General features: G+C 40.8%; 2 protein-coding genes across 4 annotated transcripts in view; one reads left to right on the forward strand and one right to left on the reverse strand.

Moving 5' to 3' along the window:
- The window catches only part of LHFPL6 (LHFPL tetraspan subfamily member 6), a 398,883-nt gene extending 384,942 nt beyond the window's left edge, over positions 1–13,941 (reverse strand). For 2 of the 3 annotated variants that reach the window (XM_012469848.3, XM_012469847.3), the window contains exons 1-2: positions 13,639–13,823; positions 11,604–12,163 (exon numbers count right to left, since the gene is read on the reverse strand). In XM_012469848.3, the coding sequence (XP_012325271.2) occupies positions 11,604–11,988 (385 nt within the window). In that variant the 5' untranslated portion in view covers positions 11,989–12,163; positions 13,639–13,823. Of the gene's footprint in view, positions 1–11,603; positions 12,164–13,638 lie in introns of all 3 variants that reach the window. The other variant, XM_012469846.2, reaches the window with a different exon arrangement.
- A 4,653-nt stretch (positions 13,942–18,594) lies between these two features.
- The window catches only part of COG6 (component of oligomeric golgi complex 6), a 140,513-nt gene continuing 135,834 nt past the window's right edge, over positions 18,595–23,273 (forward strand). Inside the window, exon 1 of the mRNA XM_012469844.2 lies at positions 18,595–18,741. The gene's annotated coding sequence lies outside the window, so the exon portion shown is untranslated. The remainder of the gene's footprint in view (positions 18,742–23,273) is intronic.

Genomic DNA, 23,273 nt, shown 5'->3' on the forward strand with positions numbered 1-23,273 from the left:
TAACCTTAACAAAGAATTATTACACAGGCTTCCAACAATGGGTGCCTACACTAGAAAATTTAGCCAGCATGTGATCTTCTGTTAAATAATTTTAAAAGACGGTATGCTTGCTTTAGTCAGATATTTTGGCATTCTCCTCAAATGGCCTCTCTACTACACATTACATTATTAATATTAACCTGTAATATAATTTTTGAATATTGGCAAAATGTTGCTATATCTTATTACAAGTATTTCTACATACCAGAAGCATAAACTGAGGGCCGAAGAGACAATAAAAATATTCTCTTATGTTCAGACTTATTCATGGGGAACAAAAATTCTGAATTCTGAATATAATTTAAAGTAGAAGTTTAATCAACATTTTTAATATTACGATGATAGTATTCATAGCCCAGTCAGTAACTAATGAAATAAATTTGGGTTTCATGCTCTAAAACTCAGTGTTCTCATCTGTTAGGAAAAAAAAAAAAAATTAATCACCTGCTTCACTGAGGTGAAGTGAAAACGAAATATGTTCCCCAGATCAAGGGTCCCTTCAGGGTGAAGGACCAGAATAAATTGAGAAAATGCTGAATCCTATATTCCTCCCCATTTTATCTAGGAGACTGGCAATATGCATCAACACACCAAAGGCTCTGTGAAGTTCTGCTGCAGTGAATCTACTAACTTTCCAAAACCAAGTGCTTCTCAAATCCGCTTGTCCCTAAAACTGTTTTTTCTTTCTTTCTTTCTTTTTTTAATTGCACGTTAGGTTCTGGGGTACATGTGCAGATCATGCAGGATTGTTGCATAGGTACATATACGGCAATGTGGTTTGCTGCCTCCATCCCCCCATCACCTATATCTGGCATTTCTCCCCATGTTATCCGTCCCCAGCCTCCCCACCCCCTGCTGTGCCTCCCATAGCCCCCCGCCAACAGACCCCAGTGTGTGATGCTCCCCTCCCTGTGTTCATGTGTTCTCATTGTTCAACACCTGCCTGTAAGTGAGAACATGCGGTGTTTGATTTTCTGTTCTGGTGTCAGTTTGCTGAGAATGATGGTTTCCAGATTCATCCATGTCCCTACAAAGGACATGAACTCATCGTTTTCTATGGCTGCATAGTATTCCATGGTGTATATGTGCCACATTTTCCTTGTCCAGTCTATCATCGATGGGCATTTGGGTTGGTTCCAGGTCTTTGCTATTGTAAACAGTGCCACTATGAACATATGTGTGCATGTGTCTTTATAATAGAATGATTTATAATCCTTTGGGTATATACCCAGTAATGGGATTGCTGGGTCAAATGGAATGTCTATTTCTAGATCCTTGAGGAAGTGCCACACTGTCTTCCACAATGGTTTAACTAATTTACATTCTCACCAACAGTGTAAAAGTGTTCCTATTTCTCCACATCCTCTCCAGCGTCTGTTGTCTCCAGATTTTTTAATGATCGTCATTCTAACCAGCATGAGGTGGTATCTCAATGTGGTTTTGATTTGCATTTCTCTAATGACCAGTGATGATGAGCATTTGTTCATATGTTTGTTGGCCTCATATATGTCTTCTTTTGAAAAGTATCTGTTCAAATCCTTCACTCACTTTTAAATGGGCTTTTTTTTTTTTCTTGTAAATCTATGTTCGTTCTTTGTAGATTCTGGATATTAGTTCTTTGTCAGATGGGTAGATTGCAAAATTATTTTCCCATTCTGTTGGTTGCCAGTTCACTCTAATGATTGTTTCTTTTGCTGAACAGAAGCTCTGGAGTTTAATTAGGTCCCATTTGTCTATTTTGGCTTTTGTTGCCAATGCTTTTAGTGTTTTAGTCACAAAGTCCTTGCCTATGCTTATGTCCTAAATGGTATTGCACAAGTTTTCTTATAGGGTTTTTATTATGTTTAAGTCTTTAATCCATCTAGAGTTAATTTTAGTGTAAGGTGTCAGGAAGGGGTCCAGTTTCTGCTTTCTGCACATGGCTAGCCAGTTTTCCCAACACCATTTATTAAACGGAATCCTTTCCCCATTGCTTGTTTTTGTCAGGTTTGTCAAAGATCGGATGGTTGTAGATGTATGGTGTTGCCTCCAAGGCCTCTGTTCTGTTCCATTGGTCTATATCTCTGTTTTGGTACCAGTAACATGCTGTTTTGATTACTGTAGCCGTGTAGTATAGTTTGAAGTCAGATAGCGTGATGCCTCCAGCTTTGTTCTTTTTGCTTAGGATTGTCTTGGCTATGCAGGCTCGCTTTTGGTTCCATATGAAGTATAAGGTAGTTTTTTCCAGTTCTGTGAAGAAGGTCATTGGTAGCTTGATGGAGATAGCATTGAATCTATAAATTACTTTGGGAAGTATGGCCATTTTCATAATATTGATTCTTCCTAACCATGAGCATGAAATGTTTCTTCATCTGTTTGTGTCCTCTCTTATTTCCTTGAACAGTGGTTTGTAGTTCTCCTTGAAGCGGTCCTTTACATCCTTTGTTAAATGTATTCCTAGGTATTTTATTCTCTTCGTAGCAATTGTGAATGGGAGTTCTCTCTTGATTTGGCTCTCTTTTAGTCTGTTATTGGTGTATAGGAATGCTTGTGATTTCTGCACATTGATTTTGTATCCTGAGACTTTGCTGAAGTTGCTTATCAGTTTCAGGAGATTTTCAGCTGAGACAATGGGGTCTTCTAAATATGCAATAATATCATCTGCAAATAGAGACAATTTGACTTCCTACTTTTCTTGCTGATTGCTCTGGCTAGAACTTCCAATACTATATTGAATAGGAGTGGTGAGAGAGGGCATCCTTGTCTAGTGCCAGATTTCAAAGGAAATGCTTCCAGTTTTTTCCCATTCAGTATGACACTGGCTGTGGGTTTGTTGTAAATAGCTTTTATTGTTTTGAGATACGTTCCATTGATACCTAGTTTATTGAGAGTTTTTAGCATAAAGCATTGTTGCATTTTGTCGAAGGCCTTCTCTGCATCTATTGAGATAATCATGTGGTTTTTGTCTTTGGTTTTGTTTATGTGATAAATTACATTTATAGACTTGCATATGTTGAACCAGCCTTGCATCCCTGGGATGAAGCCTACTTGATCATGATGGATAAGCTTTTTGATGTGCTGTTGCTATTGGTTCACCAGTATTTTATTGAAGATTTTTGCATCTATGTTCATTGTGGATATTGGCCTGAAGTTTTCTTTTTTTGTTGAGTCTCTGCCAGATTTTGGTATCAGGATGATGTTGGTCTCATAAAATGATTTGGGAAGGATTCCCTCTTTTTGGATTGTTTGGAATAGTTTCAGAAGGAATAGTACCAGCTCCTCTTTGTACATCTGGTAGAATTCGGCTGTGAACCCATCTGGACTTGGACTTTTTTTGGTTGGTAGGCTATTCATTGCTGCCTCAACTCAGCCCTTGTTTTGGTCTATTCAAGGTTTCAACTTCTTCCTGGTTTAGGCTAGAGAGGGTGCAAGTGTCCAGGAATTTATCCATGTCTTCCAGGTTTACTGGTTTATGTGCATAGAGTTGTTTGTAGTAATCTCTGATGATAGTTTGTATTTCTGTGGAATTGGTGGTGATATCCCCTTTATCGTTTTTTGTTGCATCTATTTGACTTTTCTCTCCTTTCTTTTTTATTAATCTGGCTAGTGGTCTATTTTGTTGATCTTTTCAAAAAACAGCTCCTGGATTTATTGATTCTTTGAAGGGTTTTTTGTGTCTCTATCTCCTTCAGTTCTGCTCTGATCTTAGTTATTTCTTGTCTTCTGTTAGCTTTTGAGTTTTTTTTGATCTTGCTCTTCTAGCTCTTTTAATTTTGACGATAGGGTGTCGATTTTAGATCTTTTCTTGCTTCTCATGTGGGCATTTATTGCTATAAATTTCCCTCTAGACACTGCTTTAAATGTGTCCTATAGGATCTGGTATGTTGTGTCTTCATTCTCATTGGTTTCGAAGAACATCTTTTTTTCTGCCTTCATTTCATTGCTTATCCAGCTGACATTCAGGGGCCAGTTGTTCAGTGTCCATGAAGTTGTGTGGTTCTGAGTTCCTAAAACCATTTTTCTTTTTCCTGGTAACACCTATTGGTACACCCAGAAATTAATGTCCCTCAGAACTCACTTGAGGCTAATGCTTCAAAGAAGCCACAAGATCAATTCTTTGTCATCCAAGAATAAAAGTTTTGAGTAGCTGTTTTTATTCTTTCCAATTATAACCAACACCTACAATAAGACACCCTTGCCAAACTGGAAAGTTCAAATACAGAGCATATAACAGTGATGACTTTGTGTGGAGTGCAAATTGTATGCATCTCATGATACTTATATAGAATGATATAAAGATCTTTTGAGTGTGGTTTTTGAATTATTTCAGTGGAAATGGTTATGAATTCACATTCCTCAGCTGGTTTCCTTTGTGACTAACAACTTGTTTTCACAAAACAGGTCAACAATTTGCATTTCGGTCTATCAGTGAGGCTAACTAATTCATACTGACCATGGCCTCAGCAGTATCTGGCTGTGGCTGTGTTTGCTGGTGGAAACTAAGGGAAGTAAGTTAAAAATCAAATGACACTCTAAGAAAGACTCTACCCCACCTAACGTAAATGGAAAATTGAACCACGTCAAAAACTTATCCAAAAAATTCTAGGGAAAAAAAGTTGCATAGCTGCTAGTAATAAGTTCAGGTGTAATGGAAAACTCTACATTCCACTATTTTAAGACTTATTATTATCACTATTTTTACTTCAAAAATACAATGTTAAGAAGTAAAAAGCAGTAACTCAAAACAGGGAAAAACTGAGTAAATATGGCAAAAAGAAACTAGACTTGAGCCCACTCTAACAGAACATGTAGCAGCAACATCACCTTGCTGCAGGATGAAGGAGGAAACACATAGCACTGGGAATGATGGTGGGTTTGCAATGTGCAGCTGGAGTCATACATCAAAATACAGTCCTCATCTAAGTATAGTATGGAAAATATTGCATTCTTTTTTATGAGTGTATATATAAGGCTAACCATCACCTAAGTGTAAGGTCTTTTAGGCTGACTGACAGCACCATGGACTATGCCATGGTAACCTCTGTGACCTGCACGTACACTCCAGATGAGTTCCTGGAACTAGAAAGTCTGAAGTAACTGGAAAACCACCAAAGGAAAAGAAATGACCAACCCCTGCAGTGCCTAATTAACTTTGAGACATTCTTTTATTGTTCCTCATTCCCACCTCAACTGATAAGGCAATAGACTTTGTAACTGACTTTGGTCAACCTTGTGACTCCGGAACCTACGACCCCCACTTCTATCTTGCAAAAGTCGCCCTGAACTGTAACTTCTGTAAATTTCCACTGCCTACCCCAAACCAATAAAACCAACTCCTATCCCTTCATCCTCTGCTGACTCTCTTCAGACTCAGCCCGCCCACACCTGGGTGAATAAACAGCCATGTTGCTCACACAAAGCCTGTTTAGGGGGTCTCTTCATTCAGAGCACGTGTTTTAACACTAAGGTCAGCAAGCAATATAAAAGCAAAACCAATAATAAACCCATCTGGTCCTACACCAATTCTGATGTTCTGCAGCACATCATTCTGATGTGCAGTTCTGCACATCACCCACAAAATGACCACTACAGAGGTAATGATGATTCACTCTAAGCTTAACAGTTGGGTAAGTCTACACCCCAATACTAGTACAACATGGGGTTTTAAGCAAATAAAATTAGTTTGTGTTTCTCCAGATATGGTCTGTGAACCATCTGTGTCTAGAACACCTGGCCCCTAGCCCCACCCAGACCTTCCCAGCAGTCTCTCTGGAGCTAGGCCTTGGACTTCCCACATGGAATAAGCTCTCTGGTGAGTTTTAAGCCTGCTAGAGAGCTAAATGAATATTGTATTAAGGCTGGGTGCAGTGGCTCACACCTGTCATCCCAGCACTTTGGGAGGCTGAGGTGGGCAGATCACCTAAGGTCAGGAGTTCAAGACCAGCCTGGCCAACAAGGTGAAACTCTGTCGCTACTAAAAATACAAAAGTTAGCTGGGCATGGTGGCAGTGCCTGTAATCCCAGCTACTAGGGAGGCTGAGGCTGGTGACTTGCTTGAACCCAAGAGGAGGAGATTGCAATGAGCTGAGATCACACCATTGCACACTAGCCTGGGCAACAAGAGCAAAACTCCATCTCAAAAAAAAAAAAAAAAGGAATAAATCCTGACATGGAGAACTTAGAAGCTTCATAGGAAAGCAACAAAATAATAAAAATCAAAATAATAAAAATCTTTCTTATGTTAAAGCTTAGAAAGCAAGATTTTTTAGAAAAAAAAATATGTAAAAAAGTAAACTGGTGACCATGACAATTTGGAAACATCATTTAAAAGCATTATTAGATACAACCATATAAAATTTTGTGTTCTCTGTATTGTAAAAGATTTTTTCATTCTTCAACATCCTTGCCTTTAACAAATCTAGAGCTTAGGGTGCATGTTCTCTCTGGTGCTCAGTCAGCTGTCTGTTGTATATCTCCCTTTCTTTTTTTTTTTTTTTCTGAGGCAGAGTCTTGCTCTGTCACCCAGGCTGGAGTGCAGTGGCTCAATCTCGGCTCACTACAACCTTGGCCCCCTAGGTTCAAGTGATTCTCATGCCTCATCTTCCAGAGTAGGTGGAACTACAGGCACATGCCACCATGTCTAGCTAAGTTTTGCACTTTTAGTGGAGACAGGGTTTCGTCACGTTGCCCAGGCTGGTCTCAAGCTCCTGACCTCAGATGATCTGCCTGGCATCCCAAAGTGCTGGGATTACAGGCATGAGCCACTGCGACTGGCAGGCATCTCCCTTTCACTCCTTCCTGGCTGGCAAAGCCCCATTCCCACTGTTTTACCATGTAGGCCTCCACCTCAAGCTTGCTCCTTTATATTATCAGTGTTCATGGTTGTCATGAAAGGCATGATCTATGGCCCTAGGAAGTATGACCACTGACCAAGAGTTCATCACCTTCTTCCCCAAAGATGCTGAAGACCAGGAGATCTTTTCATTAGTCAAAGCTGATTCAAGTGCCATTCTACCTAGCAGGAGAAATTCAAAAGGACTGGCTCCTAGGGTGCCCTTCTGGCCTAACCATTCTGTGTTTCCAAGATATACATGCCTGTACAGAGCTGGCCAAGGGCTGGCTGGCTGGGACCATCCCTACGGTCTATGGTATGGTCTTCCTCTCTTTCAATTCACAACTTCTTACTGAAAATCCACTGCATGCAAACTTCAGAAGTTGTATTAAGGCTTTATTTTGAATTCTCCGTATATAAAATCTTGTGTCTGGTATAAGAAAATGGTAAATAAAAGTTTGTATATAATGCATATAACATGTATACATATGTATGTATATAATATGTATTGAGAGAGAATTCCAGACAATTTGTTGTGACAAAAACTAAGAGAAATGGAACAAGAATGTGCTAAATCAACACCAAACTACAGAGGTAGAGCTCCTTTATGGTACAATTTTAGAGAGGATTATAGCAGATTATGACGCAACTACACTTTAACTCAGTTCTGAAAGTAAGCCAGAAGACGCATTTTCTGAAATAGGAAACGGTTAACTTAGAACATGGTTCTCAAGATGTGGTCTCTAAACCAGCAGCATGAGCATCACCTGAGAACGTGTTAGACGTGCAAACTACCAGTTACCCCACCAAATCTACTGACTTAGAAATTCTGGGCAGGCCCCAACAATCCGTGTTTTAAAAAGTCCTGCAGGTGATTCTGATGCAAACTAGAGTTTAAAAACTGCTGGCTTAAAACTCAAGACAACTCACCTGGACCTTCTATCATAGGTTAGAGTGAGCCAAATAAAACAAGAGTATTATAGTAATCTATAAGTTATAATTAAAAAAAAAAAGAGCCCTTCCTGCTTCCCCAAGTGGCCTAAGAAGTCCCTACATTCCTTAAAATTAGAGCAACTGCTTTCAGTTAAAACACTATCACAGAAAGCCACTATGCCCATTAATACGCCAACACTCATTATTTAGCTATTACTCAGCTGTCACTTGGCAGAGAGCTTGGATATAAAGAAAAGCATAATGTGGCATATCATATGGCAGGTCAGATTTACAGTAAAGCAAGGGAAGGAGAGTCCCAAGCATCTCCCTCAAGGCATGAAAGACAGGCCCAGGTGGAACTCTACAGTCAGGAGACTATGAAAAGGCAATGATGCTTTCACAACGCAGAGCAAGGGATGCTCAAAGAAACACTCTGACATCATCACTGTCTTCAGCAGCACTTAATTATCAATTAGTTGAGATGATCTCCTCCGGCTTCTTAAAACAGAACAGTGTCTAAACTGGAAAGGCAATGGTTTGCTGCTGATTAGCATTCCACACACATTTCACATGTATATAAGACTAATGTTCAAACTAAACGTGGAATAATATAAATCCGGGACTCTCCTTGGTACTTCCTCATTACTGCACCAGCAGTTTCTTAAGATGAAATGTACACATTCACATTCTGACATTTGCAAGCACCACCTGACAGAACTTACAAATACACTTAATATGTCTTTACAACGTTCTTACATGTATCATTTACACAGGCTGTAAATCTTACTAATATGTGCATCAAAAAGTTTGATATTAATTTTTAAAAATTCTGTTAAAATCCTTAATGACTAAAATGGCACTTGAAAGCACAAAATTTCATATTCAACAATCAAAATCTTTAAAGCCTGTATCTTCTCCCAGCACCCTTACCACACTATATACATGTTAACATTTTTATTTTACATTGTATTTCCCAAAGCCTTTCTACATGCCTTTTAAAAAATCAGTTGAGGGTAAAACTCAACCCACACTAGTTCTTTAAAGTTAGGACATAAACATACCTTATAATATGAAATGGAGATAGCAGCAATTAACATTTCTGTACAGGTTACCACAGGAAAAGTGATAGTCATTGACTCCTTGAGGGATTCCAACTTTAGGTAGAAAATACCCATGTACAGCAGCCCAATTTTACACAGCTCCATCAGTTAACAGCTGACATTTTAACCTCTAACCAATCACAGCAAGAAGATTCAGAATTAAGTTTGACATTTTGTCCTTTAACTTGTTCCAAAGTACTGCAGGGGTTTTACTGCCTGATGTTATACCATATGTGCAAACTCTAGACACAGCAGGCGGGGTTAAGCAGGATGCCTCTGTATTTTGCCATTCTCCTGCTTCCTGTTGTTTCTGGAGCAACCTAACTTTAGCTAAACATAACCCTCCCGGGCATATCATTTTTAGCAGGAGAATCTGCCTCATAGCAAAGTTCTCTGTATGTTGATTACATTTCTGAAGCATGGCAGTCTATGCAATTCATAGAACTTACTGGTTTGGCATCCTGCAGAGTCTTTATGAAATCCAGGAATAAAAACCTAAACAATTATGAAATGAACAACCTAGGGAATTCTTTTTGAAGCCTTTTTTTTTTTTTTTTTTTTTTTTGTTATCTGGTCTCCCACTAAGTAACAGTGATAAACAGCAGATTCTTTAAAACCTTTTCTATATTTCAAGTTATTTTTTAATTCTAAATTTACTGTTATCTTTGGTAATGGGTATGTTTACTTGTGCTCTCAAGAGGTGAGATTCTGAAAGCCCTCTTAGATTTTATATCCAGAATTGTTTTTGCCAGTATAAGAAACATTTTTGAGAAATGAGAGAATATCAGCTGCTACTTACAAATTATTCTCTTAGCTTGATGTCAGAAACTCTTACCAAGCCAGACTTCATGAAAAGTACAAAGAAAAAAATAAGGTTCTTTAAAAATATATACATATAACTTCCCCAATTGTCTGTCCCCTTGCGTATTCAAAAAAAATCTATACATAACTTAGAGAGGGAACCATAAATCTCATGGGTCTCAGATTCACTTCCTGTTGCCTTCCTTCATTACACGTTTAAAGGTAATCAATAAAAACTGATTTCTCTTTGTAAGCATTTTCCTGTTCTGCCAGAAATAATAGCAGGCCCTGCCCTAAAATGAAGAAAAAATGGAAAGTAATATTTACCATAAGAGGAGAAAATGAAACTGCCTAAGCGTTTTTCCTGAGCCAAGTGAAACACAAACAGCAGACTAAGTTTATTTTTACAGAAAAGAATCTTAAATTCTCTTGGTATTCATTCTATTCTGAAAATCAGTGATATCAACAAGTTTTCAAACTCTGAATTTACATTTCCACTTTCAATGACAACTTCTTTAGGTTTCCTGAGTTTTAGCTACATACCTGTGTAAATATACATATCACATGCAAGGTTTTTGTCAGTGTTAAACATTGAAGCTGTCAAGAGAGGACAGGTAAGTCCCCCACACTGCCTCCCTAGAGGGACTAAGATGCAAAACCAATGGGAAAAAAAATAATAAACCAACCAAATGAGAACACAATTACATCAGTAAGGAAAGAATGGACAATTCTACCTCATTTCAAAACAAAACTTTCTCACTTCAAAACACAAAACTTTGCCACTTGCATTTTCAGCACAAGAATTAAACATTACTTAAAACATCACTTGAAAGTTTTATATTAAATAATCTGAAATAATCCATTGGGGTTCTCTCATATGGGGAGATTGTCTCACAACTATTCATTTTTGTTTTTCTTCTTCTAGATTCTTCACAAAAGACTGTAAGAGAACACCAAATGGGAGAGTAACAGACCTTTACTCTGTAATGAAGTTCCAAATACACTGTGTAAGTTTTCCAGGCTTCCTATTTCCCTTCACTCTGCACTATCTATGGAGGTTGTCATATTTCACCAGGGTAGACTGTAAATCAGACAAGTTCAGCCAGTCAGGTTGAAGAATGGAGGTGAAAAGCACAGTGGAAAATACATAAAGTACAATTAAAACCATATGACCAGAGATATTGAAGCAATACTTGCTGGAGGAAATCCAAGTAAAAATCAAACCTTTTCTGGTGTTAGTGAAGCTATCCAGTCCATTTGGGACAAGCACACATCATTTGTTAAATATTCCTTTTTTTTTTTTTTTTCCCACAGCAAGAGCACCCACGAAAGTTAAACCTAACAAGGTAATTAAGCTGACAGCTATCTTTGTAGAATAGTTAAGTTCATAGTTGTTATATAAAACTGATCTCACATTTAAAATGGTTAACACTTACTTAGACATACAGCTTAAAATTGGGCAAGAGTAAATTTTGCATCCACCAAAGTGTATTAGAGGTTCATGATAACCATGTTGGATCAAAACCCTTTTCCACTTTTCTGTTAAATCTTTACCTCTAAAGACCCAAGGATATTAAGACAAAGATAATCTAATTGCCTATTATTGAACATAAAGAACGAGAAGCTATGAAATCCAAACTGTCTCCCCTACTACACTGCAAACAACATAGATGCTACTGTTTTCACACAGGTGGCACTTAGCGGGCCAGTGATGTGTATGTACAGAAATTAAGGACTCTTGAAGTTGTAAAGCAATTCTGACAATAATCTTGACTTTGGCAACCTATCGGCAAAGCCATTCCAAATCTATTTCTCTTATGCATTCCAGGTGTCAATTATAATAATCTCAGTAGACACTGAAACATAATTTTTAATATTGCGGATTCCAGTAAACAAGTCAAGCTCAGCAAGTCACTTACCCCCAAGAAACTGAATTCCTCCAGCCACTCTTCCCACGGTCCTGGAGATGAGCTCGGAAACGCAGCAACCCATGAGGGCTGTGAGCGCCACCAGGAGGAGGAGGCCACAACCCAGGCCGGTCACGATGGTGCAGATCCTCCATTCTGCGCTGGGGATGCCCTGGAAGGAGGCATAGCGCCCACATTCCTCCACCATCACCATCATCTGCCGACTCTCATCATGCACAGGATAGGAGCACCTCCGGAAGGTACCGAAGGACACAGGCTTGCCCAGCTGTGATCCCCAGAGCCAGTAAGGCATAAAGAACCCCACGCAGGAGGTGGCAGCACAAAGAAAAGAGAGCAAAGCCCAGATTACTCCCGTACAAGTCAGGCTGGATGCCATCTCTCACCAGATAGGGCAATGAGGACCCCCAAGTAAATGTTCAGGGACTGCAGGAGTGAATGAAGGTGTGAAATCACCAGGGACCCACAGGTAATCCACAGTTCCGTAATGCAGAATAGATCTTCAGTCTTACTGGGCATCAACTTTCCATCCTGTGTACTAAGGATGATGGTCCCTGATAAAACAACAGGAAACATTAAAAGTTAAAGGCATTGAGAGAGGCGATAACACTGTCTCAGCTAGTCTACAATTTTCAGTTAACAAACATTCAGATTTGCCTCAACACTTTAAAAGTGGGAAGAACTAATTCTCCTTATGAGCTTCTCCATAACTCAATTTTTGTTAAACCAGCTCAAAGCTTTTTCATGTCTTTACCTCCTATAAATGTTCCCAAATTAACTCTGAAAGCTATTTTACTTAAGGAAATGCCTGATTTTTATTTGACAGGCCAATGAATTCATTTTATATATTATATACTCACATTAAAAGTAATGTAGTATTTTCACTGGCAATAAACAATTAAAATAAAATGAACCATGCCATGGTTTCTTTTCTTTTTGGCTTGCAAGTTCGTGCTCATAGTTTTTTGCAACTTTTCTGTGTCTTTTTAAGGGTACATTAACTCTCTGCATGAGCCAAACAAAATAATTAGGATAATTTTTCACAATTGCAGAGTACCATAAATTTAACAAACATTATGGTCTGCAGAGGCACATACAGTACAGAACTATTACCAGACACTCTTTGTACTCATTCAGCAGTGTTTCGGAATTTCTTTAGTCTTAACATCTTCTAGTGTAAAATAATGCCTGTGCATGACTTATTTTGGGTCTGCAATTTTGATTCATTGATTGGAATCATTTCTCCCACTGAATGATTGTCTAATCTGAACAGCAAACCATACTTCCCAGTATTCTACATCAAAGCCCAGTCATCCAAATGGTTCCAGAGGCATTTACTTCCACCCCAGCCTTTCAAAGAGTTCCTTAACCATTTCTTGCATTTTCTATAAAGACGTGAATACAGAAGCACACAGCCCATCCACCCTAGAGTTCCACCTCCAGGACTCCTAACTCCAGCTTTCAGGGTCCACAGCAAATTTCCCTATTTCTTCACCTCGCCCCTACCCCTTTTTATCCTCTAACCACCGCCCATTTTCAGTTCTGGATGTCACTCAAAAGGGAGGTCCAGTCACTACTTTTTTTTTTTTTAATCTTGTCAACTGCAGTCAGTGGCTGAAGTTGATCTATCTGGGCCACGAGGCTGGGGAAGAGCAGCAGGGGGTGGCGTGGGGGCGGGGGCCCCCATTTCCAACTGCGGTGAGGCGCCCTCGCCAAGACAAGCCCATATTTAGCCCCCTGCCACTGCCTCCCCGAGCCACCCCACCCATGGAGACACACAATGATCCCTCCATTCTAAAAGGGGGCAGGAGGCATTTTCCAGCCGGCTCTGGGCGAAGGGAGGAGATAAGGATGGGAAGGCAGCACCCCCCGGAGGCAGACGCCGAGAGCGGACGCGGCGGGCAGGGAGATCCGCAGAGCTCAGGAAGTCCGGAGTCCGGGAGGGTGCAGCCCAACTCCGGGGCAGAGAGGGAGCCCGGGAGAAAGCAGCGGAGCCCACGCCCACGGGGCAGCCGAGCGCTTTACTTACATGGCTGGCGGGCGGCGGCCACCTTCCCTCCCGCGTCCCGGGCGCACACACAACTTGCTGTCCTTCCCGGGCGGGAACATCCACGGCAGACCAGACCGTCCTGCCCTTCTTCGCCTGGGTCCCTAACAGCCGCAGAGCCCGACCTGGAAGAGCAGGGGTTGGCAGGAGGTGGAGGGTCTCCAGAAGCGGGGCTGGCACCAGCGGAGACCCGCACTCAGGCGAGTCCGCGGCGGCTGCTCTGGCGGAGCGCTGCGGCCGCGCGCGGGCACCGGGAATCGCACGCAAAGCAGCGGAGCTCCCTTTGGCAGGCGCGGCACGCACCGCCTCCTCCCCTCAGCGGCCCGGCCCTCCTCCTTCTCCAGTCTCCTCCCCTCGCGCCCCAGGGAACTCCGGGCTGACAGACCCAGGACGCGCCGGGACGTTCCTAGAGCGCCAGGCGGGGAGGGGGCGCGCCCCGCCGTCCGCGCGGGTCCAGGCCCACCCCCGGGGGCAGCTTTCGCGGCTCCGCCCCTCGCCTCGAGCCCGCTCGCGCCCCCTCTCCCTGCGTCTCATTCAAAGCTGAGAGTGGGGGAGACGGACGGAGAAGTATGGAAGTAAGTTGCTTGTCTTCCTGGGCGACCCCGAGGGGCCACGGAAGAGGACACACGTTACCTGCTGGCTTTTCTGGGCTTACGGTTCGGGTTTTAAGCTCCAGTTTTCCTGCCGCCTTTAGAAGAAGCCGTAGACGGGAAGGAGGGCCTTGAAGAGTGGGTGAAGTGGCCCTTTTGAGCTTTCAGGAGGCTCTTGAGAAGTGGTCACTTGGGAAGGCGGTGAATGAGGCGGTCGTGGACGTGGGAATTAGGGCACAACAGAGGGCCTAAGGGTCATGTATAGCATGGGAGCAGAAACCTTTCCAGACGAGCCGGGGAGAAGGCAGGGGAGGACTTCTAGCGAGCATCGCCCAAGAGATACCCTCTTTCAAAGGGCTCGCTCTCTCTTCTCTTGCTCGGGGCTCTCTCGCTCTTTCTCTCTCTCCCTCCCTCCCTCCCTGCTGCTCCATCCTGCCTTCTGATCAATTTTGCAATCTGTTCCATCATTTGATTTGTTTTCTGAGAAACAACTGATATTTAGGTCCCCTCTGGACTTGATTTTTTCCACTTGCCATTAGCACTAACCCCTTTAGAAGTTTAGAGCTAGATTCAGTAGATGACTGTGGGAGTCTCTGCTGAACACAGTATTTTAAGAAGTATGCCATCTGGGAACAGCAGTTTTTGAAGTAGACAGTTTCCCAGATATAGTTTTTGTGAGGTGCCTTTTTAGAGGAGTTGAAAGTAATAATTGGGAAGATATATATTTCATAGCAGATTTCCAGACTGCACCATTTTAATTAGCCCTGGTGGTGTTCATTTTTCCCACAATGATAGCTGGAGATATGTGTTCTTTTATTATTTTGAAAGATCTTAAGTGATTGGTTCCAAGCCTTTTGAGGTCATAGGTCTTTTTTAAAAATATGATGAAACTGATGAGCCTTCCAGGGAAAAAAAAAAAAAAAAAAAAAAAAAAGCACATACATACAAAGCTTTACCACAGTGATCCTGAAGAAGGAAAAGGATATTTGGCAAGATCTGAAGATAATGTTGATTTTCATTACCCATGGCTGGGTATCTAGTGTGTAAAGACCCAAGATCCTGCTAAATACAGTGCACAGGACAGTCCCCAAAATTACCTGGCCCAAAATGTCAATCATTTGAATGAAATATCAGGTGGTTTCCATTCCCTTAAAGCCCATCCATGAATCCCACATTCAGAATCCCCAATTTAAGTGTTTTTGTTTTTGTTTAGTTTAAGTTGTTCTAACTCTTCTTGTACAAATCACCAGTTACTGGGCTCAGTGACAGCATAAGAATAATTGGTCTGACTTCCAGTTAGGTACCACACCCTTAGTTATTATACAGAGGCTCCATACCTGTATAATGTGATGGTGGAAGATATGATCATAAAAGACAAAATAATAATAGGGAGAATCAGAGTCACCTCCATACACCTGCTGGGGAAATTGCTCTGAAACACTTTCTCAAGCTTTAAGCACTTGAGCTGGCTGGAGAGATATTAATTATAATTGTGGTTACCACAGAATGACTCCTTGCTGTGTGTTAGTACGTTAAGATTTCTTAATAGATTACTTATCTGGTCCTCAAAAAAGAAAAGAAAAACTATGAAGAAGGAACAATTATTATTTTACAGCAAGGATAAGAAGTAATTTGTCCAGAATTTACAGCTATCACAGAGATTCTGCCTAAAATGAAGAAAATGATAGAAGAGGCCAAATTAAAAAAAAAAAAAAAAAAACCTGTCAGGATGCAGTATTAATTATTTGTGAAAGTATAATACTGGAACTCAAATTTCTAACTTGTGAATTTAGACAAACGGTGATCTTTCTGAGCCTAAGTTATCTCATTGTTGAAAAAAAATTGGAATAGATTATTTTAGTTTTTTTTTTTTAAGTTCACGACTTTCAGCGTCATGGTTATATAGGTACTCTTATCTTAGAGAAGGAATTTAGAGATCATCTAATCTTGTTCATGTATGTAATTTTACAGCTGAGGAAAGAGACTCAAAATTCTTCCAGTGTCTTACCCAAATCTGAGGCAAGAATCCACGTATCTTGATTTCTCTTTCTAATTATCTTACTAAAATCTTCTGAATTACTCCTTATGTTCTTCCATGCACACTTTATAAGCAAAATGCATTGTAATTTATTTAAGTCCCTTTGCATTAAATTTGCACCTTTAAAGGACCATTAAATTACTTCACAGCCAGAAGTTCCCACATAGCGGATGCTGCCTATAACACCTAGTCCAGGTTTGGGTTTCCAGTATGTTTGGATAGTAGCCTCATCGAGTCACAAGATGAGATCATGAATGCAAAAGTGTATGGAAAGCTATAAAGTGTTTATGACAACACTCTTGGTTGGCTACCTAACGTTAATTCATAATCCCCTCTCCCTTCTCACCGGATACTCTTTCTAGCCTCCCTTAAAGCAAATAATGGCCACTTGATCCTGCTCTAGCCAATGAGTTTGCTAAGGAGGCCTCTGGGGAAGATTGTATTCTCTGATAAAATAAGGAGACGTGAGAGAATAGTTCTCTCACCAACATGACTGTCTTGGGCCCCTTCTTGAAGGATGAGGTGTTTGGAGCTCTGACAGCCTTCTTGTAACCAAGTGGAGGATCAGAGACATAATCCCAGTGATATAACATTGTAGACCTTCTCACCTCCATTTGAATTCTTTCAAAAGTAAATTACAGATTGTTAATATGGTTTAAATCACTGTGAGTTGAATTTTCTCCTTTTAGTAGCTGAAAGCATTCCTAATTGATAAAGCATGGTATAGATAAGACATGTTCAATATGTCTTATCTATAATATATATCAGTGAACACTGTATCTCAGTGCTTGGCGATGCAGACAGATACTCAATAATCAAACAGTAATTGTGGGATTTAATGAACAAATCAATATCATTGTAAGTATTATCCTTGTTCTAATGCAGCCTACAGACTGAGTATTTAATTTTTAAACAAATGGTATGCTATGTGAAATTAAGGAAGGAGCATGATAATGAAATATAGAGAACATATTGAAATCAATCACTTCTGACCATTGGAGAGAGATTGGAAAGGGATTTCATCTGTTCACAATTGTGGCAAACACAATAGTTCAGCTGATAGATACCATTCCCAACTCACTTCTTTTATACTGTTAACGCCTACAGAAGCAGTGAAAGCTAAACTCTCCATTTCCCAACCTCCCTTGAAATTTCAGGGCAACTTGTGGTATTATGATACATATTAATTTTTGTCTACAGTTCCTGGTTCCCAACACCTCTAGCTCTTGTTACAGTATTTTGTTTTAATGGTGGGTGTGTTAGACCTCAGGAGCAGACCTTAAGAAACAACCTCTCTAACCTGCTTCTGCCGTCCTTTCACCTGCCCCAAGGCAGCACTCTAATCTTTTCCCCTCCTTTCTGACCATTAGGACCCTCCCCTGAGAGGGACCCGCCCCATATCCTGAGGGAAGGAATGGTAACATCCTGAAGCTTCCTGGCACCGGTGACTCCTGCCTGTAATCCCAGCACTTTGGGAAGCTGAGGTGGGCGGATCACCTGAGGTCAGGAATTCAAGACCAGCCTGGCCAACATGGTGAAACCCTGTCTCTGCTAAAAATACAGAAATTAGCTGGACATGGTGGTGGGTACCTGTAGTCCCAGCTATTTGGGAGGCAGGAGAATCACTGCCTGGGAGGCGGAGGTTGCAGTGAGCCGAGATCATGCCACAGCACTCTAGCCTGGGCAGCAGAGCCAGACTCCATCTCAAAAACAAAACTAAACAAAACCAAGAGGACCGGACGTTCCTAGAGGATGGTGTGCCCCAGGAACGTATGGAAGCTCCACATCCTTTCCCCCATACCTTGCCCTGTATGTCTCTTCATCTGTATCCTTTGTAATATCCTTTTATAATAAACTGGTAAACAAAAGTGTTTCCCTGAGTTCTGTGAGCTGCTCCAGCAAATTAATTGAACCCAAAGAAGGGTCATGCGAACCCCAACTTGAGGCCAGTTGGTCAAAAGTTCTGAAGGTCTAGACTTGCGACTAATGTGGCGGACAGGGGTAGCCTTAGGGACCGAGGCCTCAGTCTGTGGGATCTGATGCCATCTCCAGGTAGACATTGTTAGAACTGAGCTGGAGGACACCCACCTGGTGTCTGCTGCAGAGTTGATTGCTTGTTTGCTGGAAGGGAAACATCCCCATGTACCCTGGAGTCACAGAAGTCTTCTGTGTTGATTGTTAGTGTGTTGGTGTGAATGCAGAGAAAAAACCTGGCTAGAGACTCCAGAAACACCCTTTAACAGTACTGGCCATTGAAGGGTGCTGGTACCATCACCTCCACTTCTTTCTTCCAGCCCAGAGAATGGATGTGATAGCACCTCGCAGCACAGCATTCATTGTGCAGCCATGAGGCGACAGGCATGAGGAGGAAAGCCAGCACACGAACCACGGTGGAACGAAGTGGTGAAAAGAGTCTTCCTCTTCACTATCTGATCTAGGATCCTTGCACTTCTCGGGGTAAGATCAATAACCCTTACCTGGTTAAGTCACTGCTGTTACTTGCTACACTATTCATACCAACTCTTCTGTTACAAGAGGCCAGCACCACAACAAAGACACAGAGAGTGGGGACATGAAACAGAACCAGGAAAGAATGTAACAGTGTAGAGGGAGAATTTATTCTCAAGCAAACGGTGGCTGTGGAGGCATTCATTGTCCACATTGCATATTGCAGAAGGTAGACCCTCCTTTGAGTGTGGCAATATAAACAGGAACAGCTATCAAAATGGTTTATAAAATGTTTCTTCTTAAAGGCTCAACTTTGAGCAATTCAGAGAGGCAGAAATTCTCAGCATTATGAAATAGCCTGATACAAAAAGGTTCCCCTTAAATACAAACCAGCAAGAGAGAGATGCAGGCAGGTGGGAGGTCCAAATGAGAACCAGTAGATAACAAAAGAGGGACTTTAAGAAGGAGCAGGGCAGAGAGATTTTTCCTTAACTTCTCCTGGATGTGGAGCTCATCAATTCTTTGTCGATGAAAAATTACCTAATTTGTTCCTCAACACATGCTGTGAGATACCCCAAGAAATGCTCTACCAGCTGAAAACCTACAATCACAGTTTTCAGTACAAATACAGTGAATGAGGTTTAAAAATCATAGTTTGAGATCATGGTAAGTTCACCCATTCTGCCATTTCCTTCCTCCCTTCATTTCTCAATTGCCTTTCCCTTCACAAATCCCTTCTTAAGACTAATTTAAAGGGGTATTGCTATGATATTTTACTGCATTGAATCCATTCCATACATGGGGGAAAAATCTCAAGGGACAGTGAACTCTCAGGTTTCCTGGACTCCATCTCCAGTAGTCTATGAGTGAGATAGTGTATTGCTTTTAGAATGCTAACTCTCCTATTTGTATGCATATATTTACCATAGCTATCCCAATATCCTATTAAATCGGAGTTGGCCATTTCATTTTCAGTGAACTTTCTTTCATGCGTTTGATAGACTCAAGACACCCCCCACCCCATAGAAATTGTATTTGTCTAGTTCATACAATTTCTAAACATAATGATTTGTATGACTAAATTCCCCAGGAGCTCTCATGGAAACGAGGTAGACACAGTCTGTGACCTGCTCCCAGTAGTGCTGTCTGCATTATTCATTTAAAGTTTGCAAATTACTTTGGACTATGAAGTGCCATATAGTTTCTATGTATTATTCTTTTATGAGTTAAGGTAGCATACAAATATTAAATTAATAACTTATTTATAAAGAAAAAAGTGAAGTGTTAAATCAGATTTAACATAGCAAATACTTCATATTAAACCATCAAAATTGAAAATGTCCATAATGCATAATATATATATATACTTTTACTACATGACCCAGTTTACATTTTAAAGCAGTACGTAATTGTGTCAATACTGAATCGGTACCACGCTTCTGCTGCTTTTAAGTTATTTGTTTCTTCCGGTGTCAAAAATCAGCTCTGGTTTTTATCAACATTATGACCTTAATTTTGGTTTTTGTTTTTATTTTTCCATAATATGTAGAAAAATGAGTATAGTGGGTACTAAAGAAAGCGATAGAAAATTTTATGTATAATATTTGCCACCAATAAGTCTTCTAAGGAAATTCACAAAGGTTTATTTCTACAGCGTTTTAAAATCTTAAGTCTCTCCAGCACCAAAATAAGATGCATTGCAAGGATCAAATGAATATAGTTTTATACATTTTAACATAATAAAATGATTGTACAGGAGAAAATCAAACTTGAAAACACTTAACTGGTACTGTAATACTAAAAGGGGCTTAACAAGTCCCTCTTGCATTTAATTTTCCTGAAGCAAATAATTTCGTATTATAACCCTGGTAAAATGGTAGCGGGAAAATGCTTCTTCCCCAGGTCCCTGGTTTTCCTCAAAAAGAATTTTCCCTCAATGCACCTGTACTCTGTTCCCTCCTCTGAGCCCCTGGGGCAATTAGAGAATCTGGAAGAAACATCCTGTGTATACCTGGTTTGCTCTGCTCTTCTCTTATGGGCATATCTCCCACGTGGGGCAGGAGGACCCGTGTACTACCCAGAATGCCTTCCCCGTCCACATTGCTGAGACTGAGACAGGTGGACAAATCTGCTGAGCTCTGGGGTTCAGTTAGCAGACCTGTTTGCCCCTCACTAAGCTATAGCCTTCAAGTTAGCTGTTATCAGGAAGAAACATGGCATTTTGTTCTCCATCTGCCACTTTTCCCCCTCAATTAGCTCAGATTTCAGATGGGAAAGAGGAGTACTATTTATTGGCCCCCTTCAGAGACCCCAAGATGAACTAACACAAAGCGAATGTTAGCACATTCATTTAAATGTCAGTGAAATATTACTGTTTATTGATCAATGTGCCGTCCACACCAGGGTCATACTATGGAGTCATGTGGAAAAGAGGGAATTGCAAGGGAGGCGGATCACTTGAGGTCAGGAGTTCAAGACCAGCCTGGCCAACATGGTGAAACCCCATCTCTACTAAATAAATAAATAAATACAAAAAAATATATATATATCCAGGCATCGTGGTACACGCCTGTAATCCCAGCTGCTCACAAGGCTGGGGGAGGATAATCACTTGAATCCAGGAGATGGAGGTTGCAGTGAGCCAAGATCACAACATTGCACTCCAGCCTGGGTCATAGAATAAGACTTCATCTCAAAAAAAAAAAAAAAAGAAAAAGAAAAAAGAAAAGAAAAGCAGTAACTAATTTTTAGCAGTCGGCACTGAGTTAAATTGTCAAAGATTGTATCTTAAATACTGTACTTGGTTGATTTGCCAGTCTAAGTGAATGACTGGATGAAAAGAGATGCTATTATATTTCACTACTTTTGCCTTTGAAAGATCCATGTCTCTGTGTATTAAGCAGCTAAAGAGCAAGGGCAAGGTGACAGGAAGCAGAAGATACAGTAAGAGTAGAGTTAAGAGCAGCATACAACATCAACCATGTCAGCAGGCAGACAGCAAAGTTGGGTAGGAGGGAGAGAGAGGGAAAGAAGGAGACAGAGATGGACAGAGAGAGGAAAGAAGATAAGGAGAGGGAAATAGAAGACTAAAATTTTGTATGCTACCTTGACTTTGAGCCTCACATGTCCCAAAGGCCTAACTTTGGGTCACCTTCAAACTCTGTGTTATCTCACTCCCCTATCCAGTGAAGCCCCTGCCCTTCTGCATACTCCTTGGAGAAACCCTGGTCTCTTCTCTCTGAGCTGTGGATCTCACATCTTTCTCATCCTAGAGTTACCCTATTAAATCCCAAGTGGTAACAGACTTCTTTATCTCCCAAGTAAGACCATTCCAGGTAGCAGTTTTCCTAAAAGCTTACAGGATGACAAGTGAGAGGGACTGCAGTTTGGTACTTCATAGCAATTCACCCAAAACGGAAGACTGGGCCTCCTAATCCTGGAACTCCCTGCCATGGGAATTTCACACAGGCTGCTGTCTCCTTAGGGAATTCTGCCTACTGCCAATGCGTATAGCCAGGCCAGTCCCTCCCCTCCTTCAGTGACTTCTCCTGCACCCCTAACTTCTTCTGAGTCCCTTAGCACCTCTCTCTTAGGCTGCCCTTGGAAAGGAAAGTCTCTGTTCTGTTCTCTGTATTGTTTGGCATTTCAGCATTCGCCCTGTGTCTCCCTGTTGTTCACCCTCTGGGGTGATCATGACCAAAGGCATTAGGAGAGTTTTTTTGAGTCCCACTCTTTGCTCCAGTTAAAGAACAAAGTGATCTTGCTAAAGGAAGTTAGATTTGCGTCTTTCTAAAAAATTAACTAGCTCAAATGGCAGTTTGCTTTTGAAAAACATAAAATAAACTTATTTAAAGTATATTAATAGAAAGGAAACCTCTTTAAGAACAACACGTTTTCATCTATCTAGCATGAATTCTATATTGCCTTAAAGAGATATATTGAGCCAAAATGTTGAGAATCCCATATAATTATTGGTCTAAGAAAAAGCATATAAAATAAACTGCTCAATTGCCTTCAGAGAGATCTACCTTTTCCAAAAGGAGTCAAAACTGGCTTCTGACCATCAATCAGAATGCACTGCATTCAGGAGTGGAAGGAACCTGAGTTCAGGGAGTCAGAAACCTGAGTTCAAACTCAGAGACTGGATCTTGAACATACTAATTATGACTCAAATATAACCTATTTACACTTAACAGTGTCTTTAATAAAATTATTCACCATTCTATATGATCATTTGCCTGAGATGACATGAATCAGTTATTTTATTCATATTAGTAAGTGGTAGAGTTTGAATTAATGATAGTGCTTGGATTGTAATGCAATTTTCCTGAATGTTAAGTAGTTGTTTCTTTATACCAGGCGCCTCCTAGTGGCAGAAATTCAGCAAAAAGGAGACTGAATCTTCAGTAATTTTTCTTCTAGGTATGAGGACACATGGTAGATTTCAGCTTAATTTTGTCTGATTTTTCTGTTAATTGATTAGCATCTCAAATGTCTTTACTCTTAACACATTAACATGGGCATAGGATTGGCTTAGTACA

Source organism: Aotus nancymaae, unplaced genomic scaffold, assembly GCF_030222135.1.
Source record: "Aotus nancymaae isolate 86718 unplaced genomic scaffold, 86718_ANA_hifiasm-v0.15.2.pri h1tg000043l, whole genome shotgun sequence".
In the NCBI taxonomy this organism is placed as follows: Eukaryota; Metazoa; Chordata; class Mammalia; order Primates; family Aotidae; genus Aotus; species Aotus nancymaae.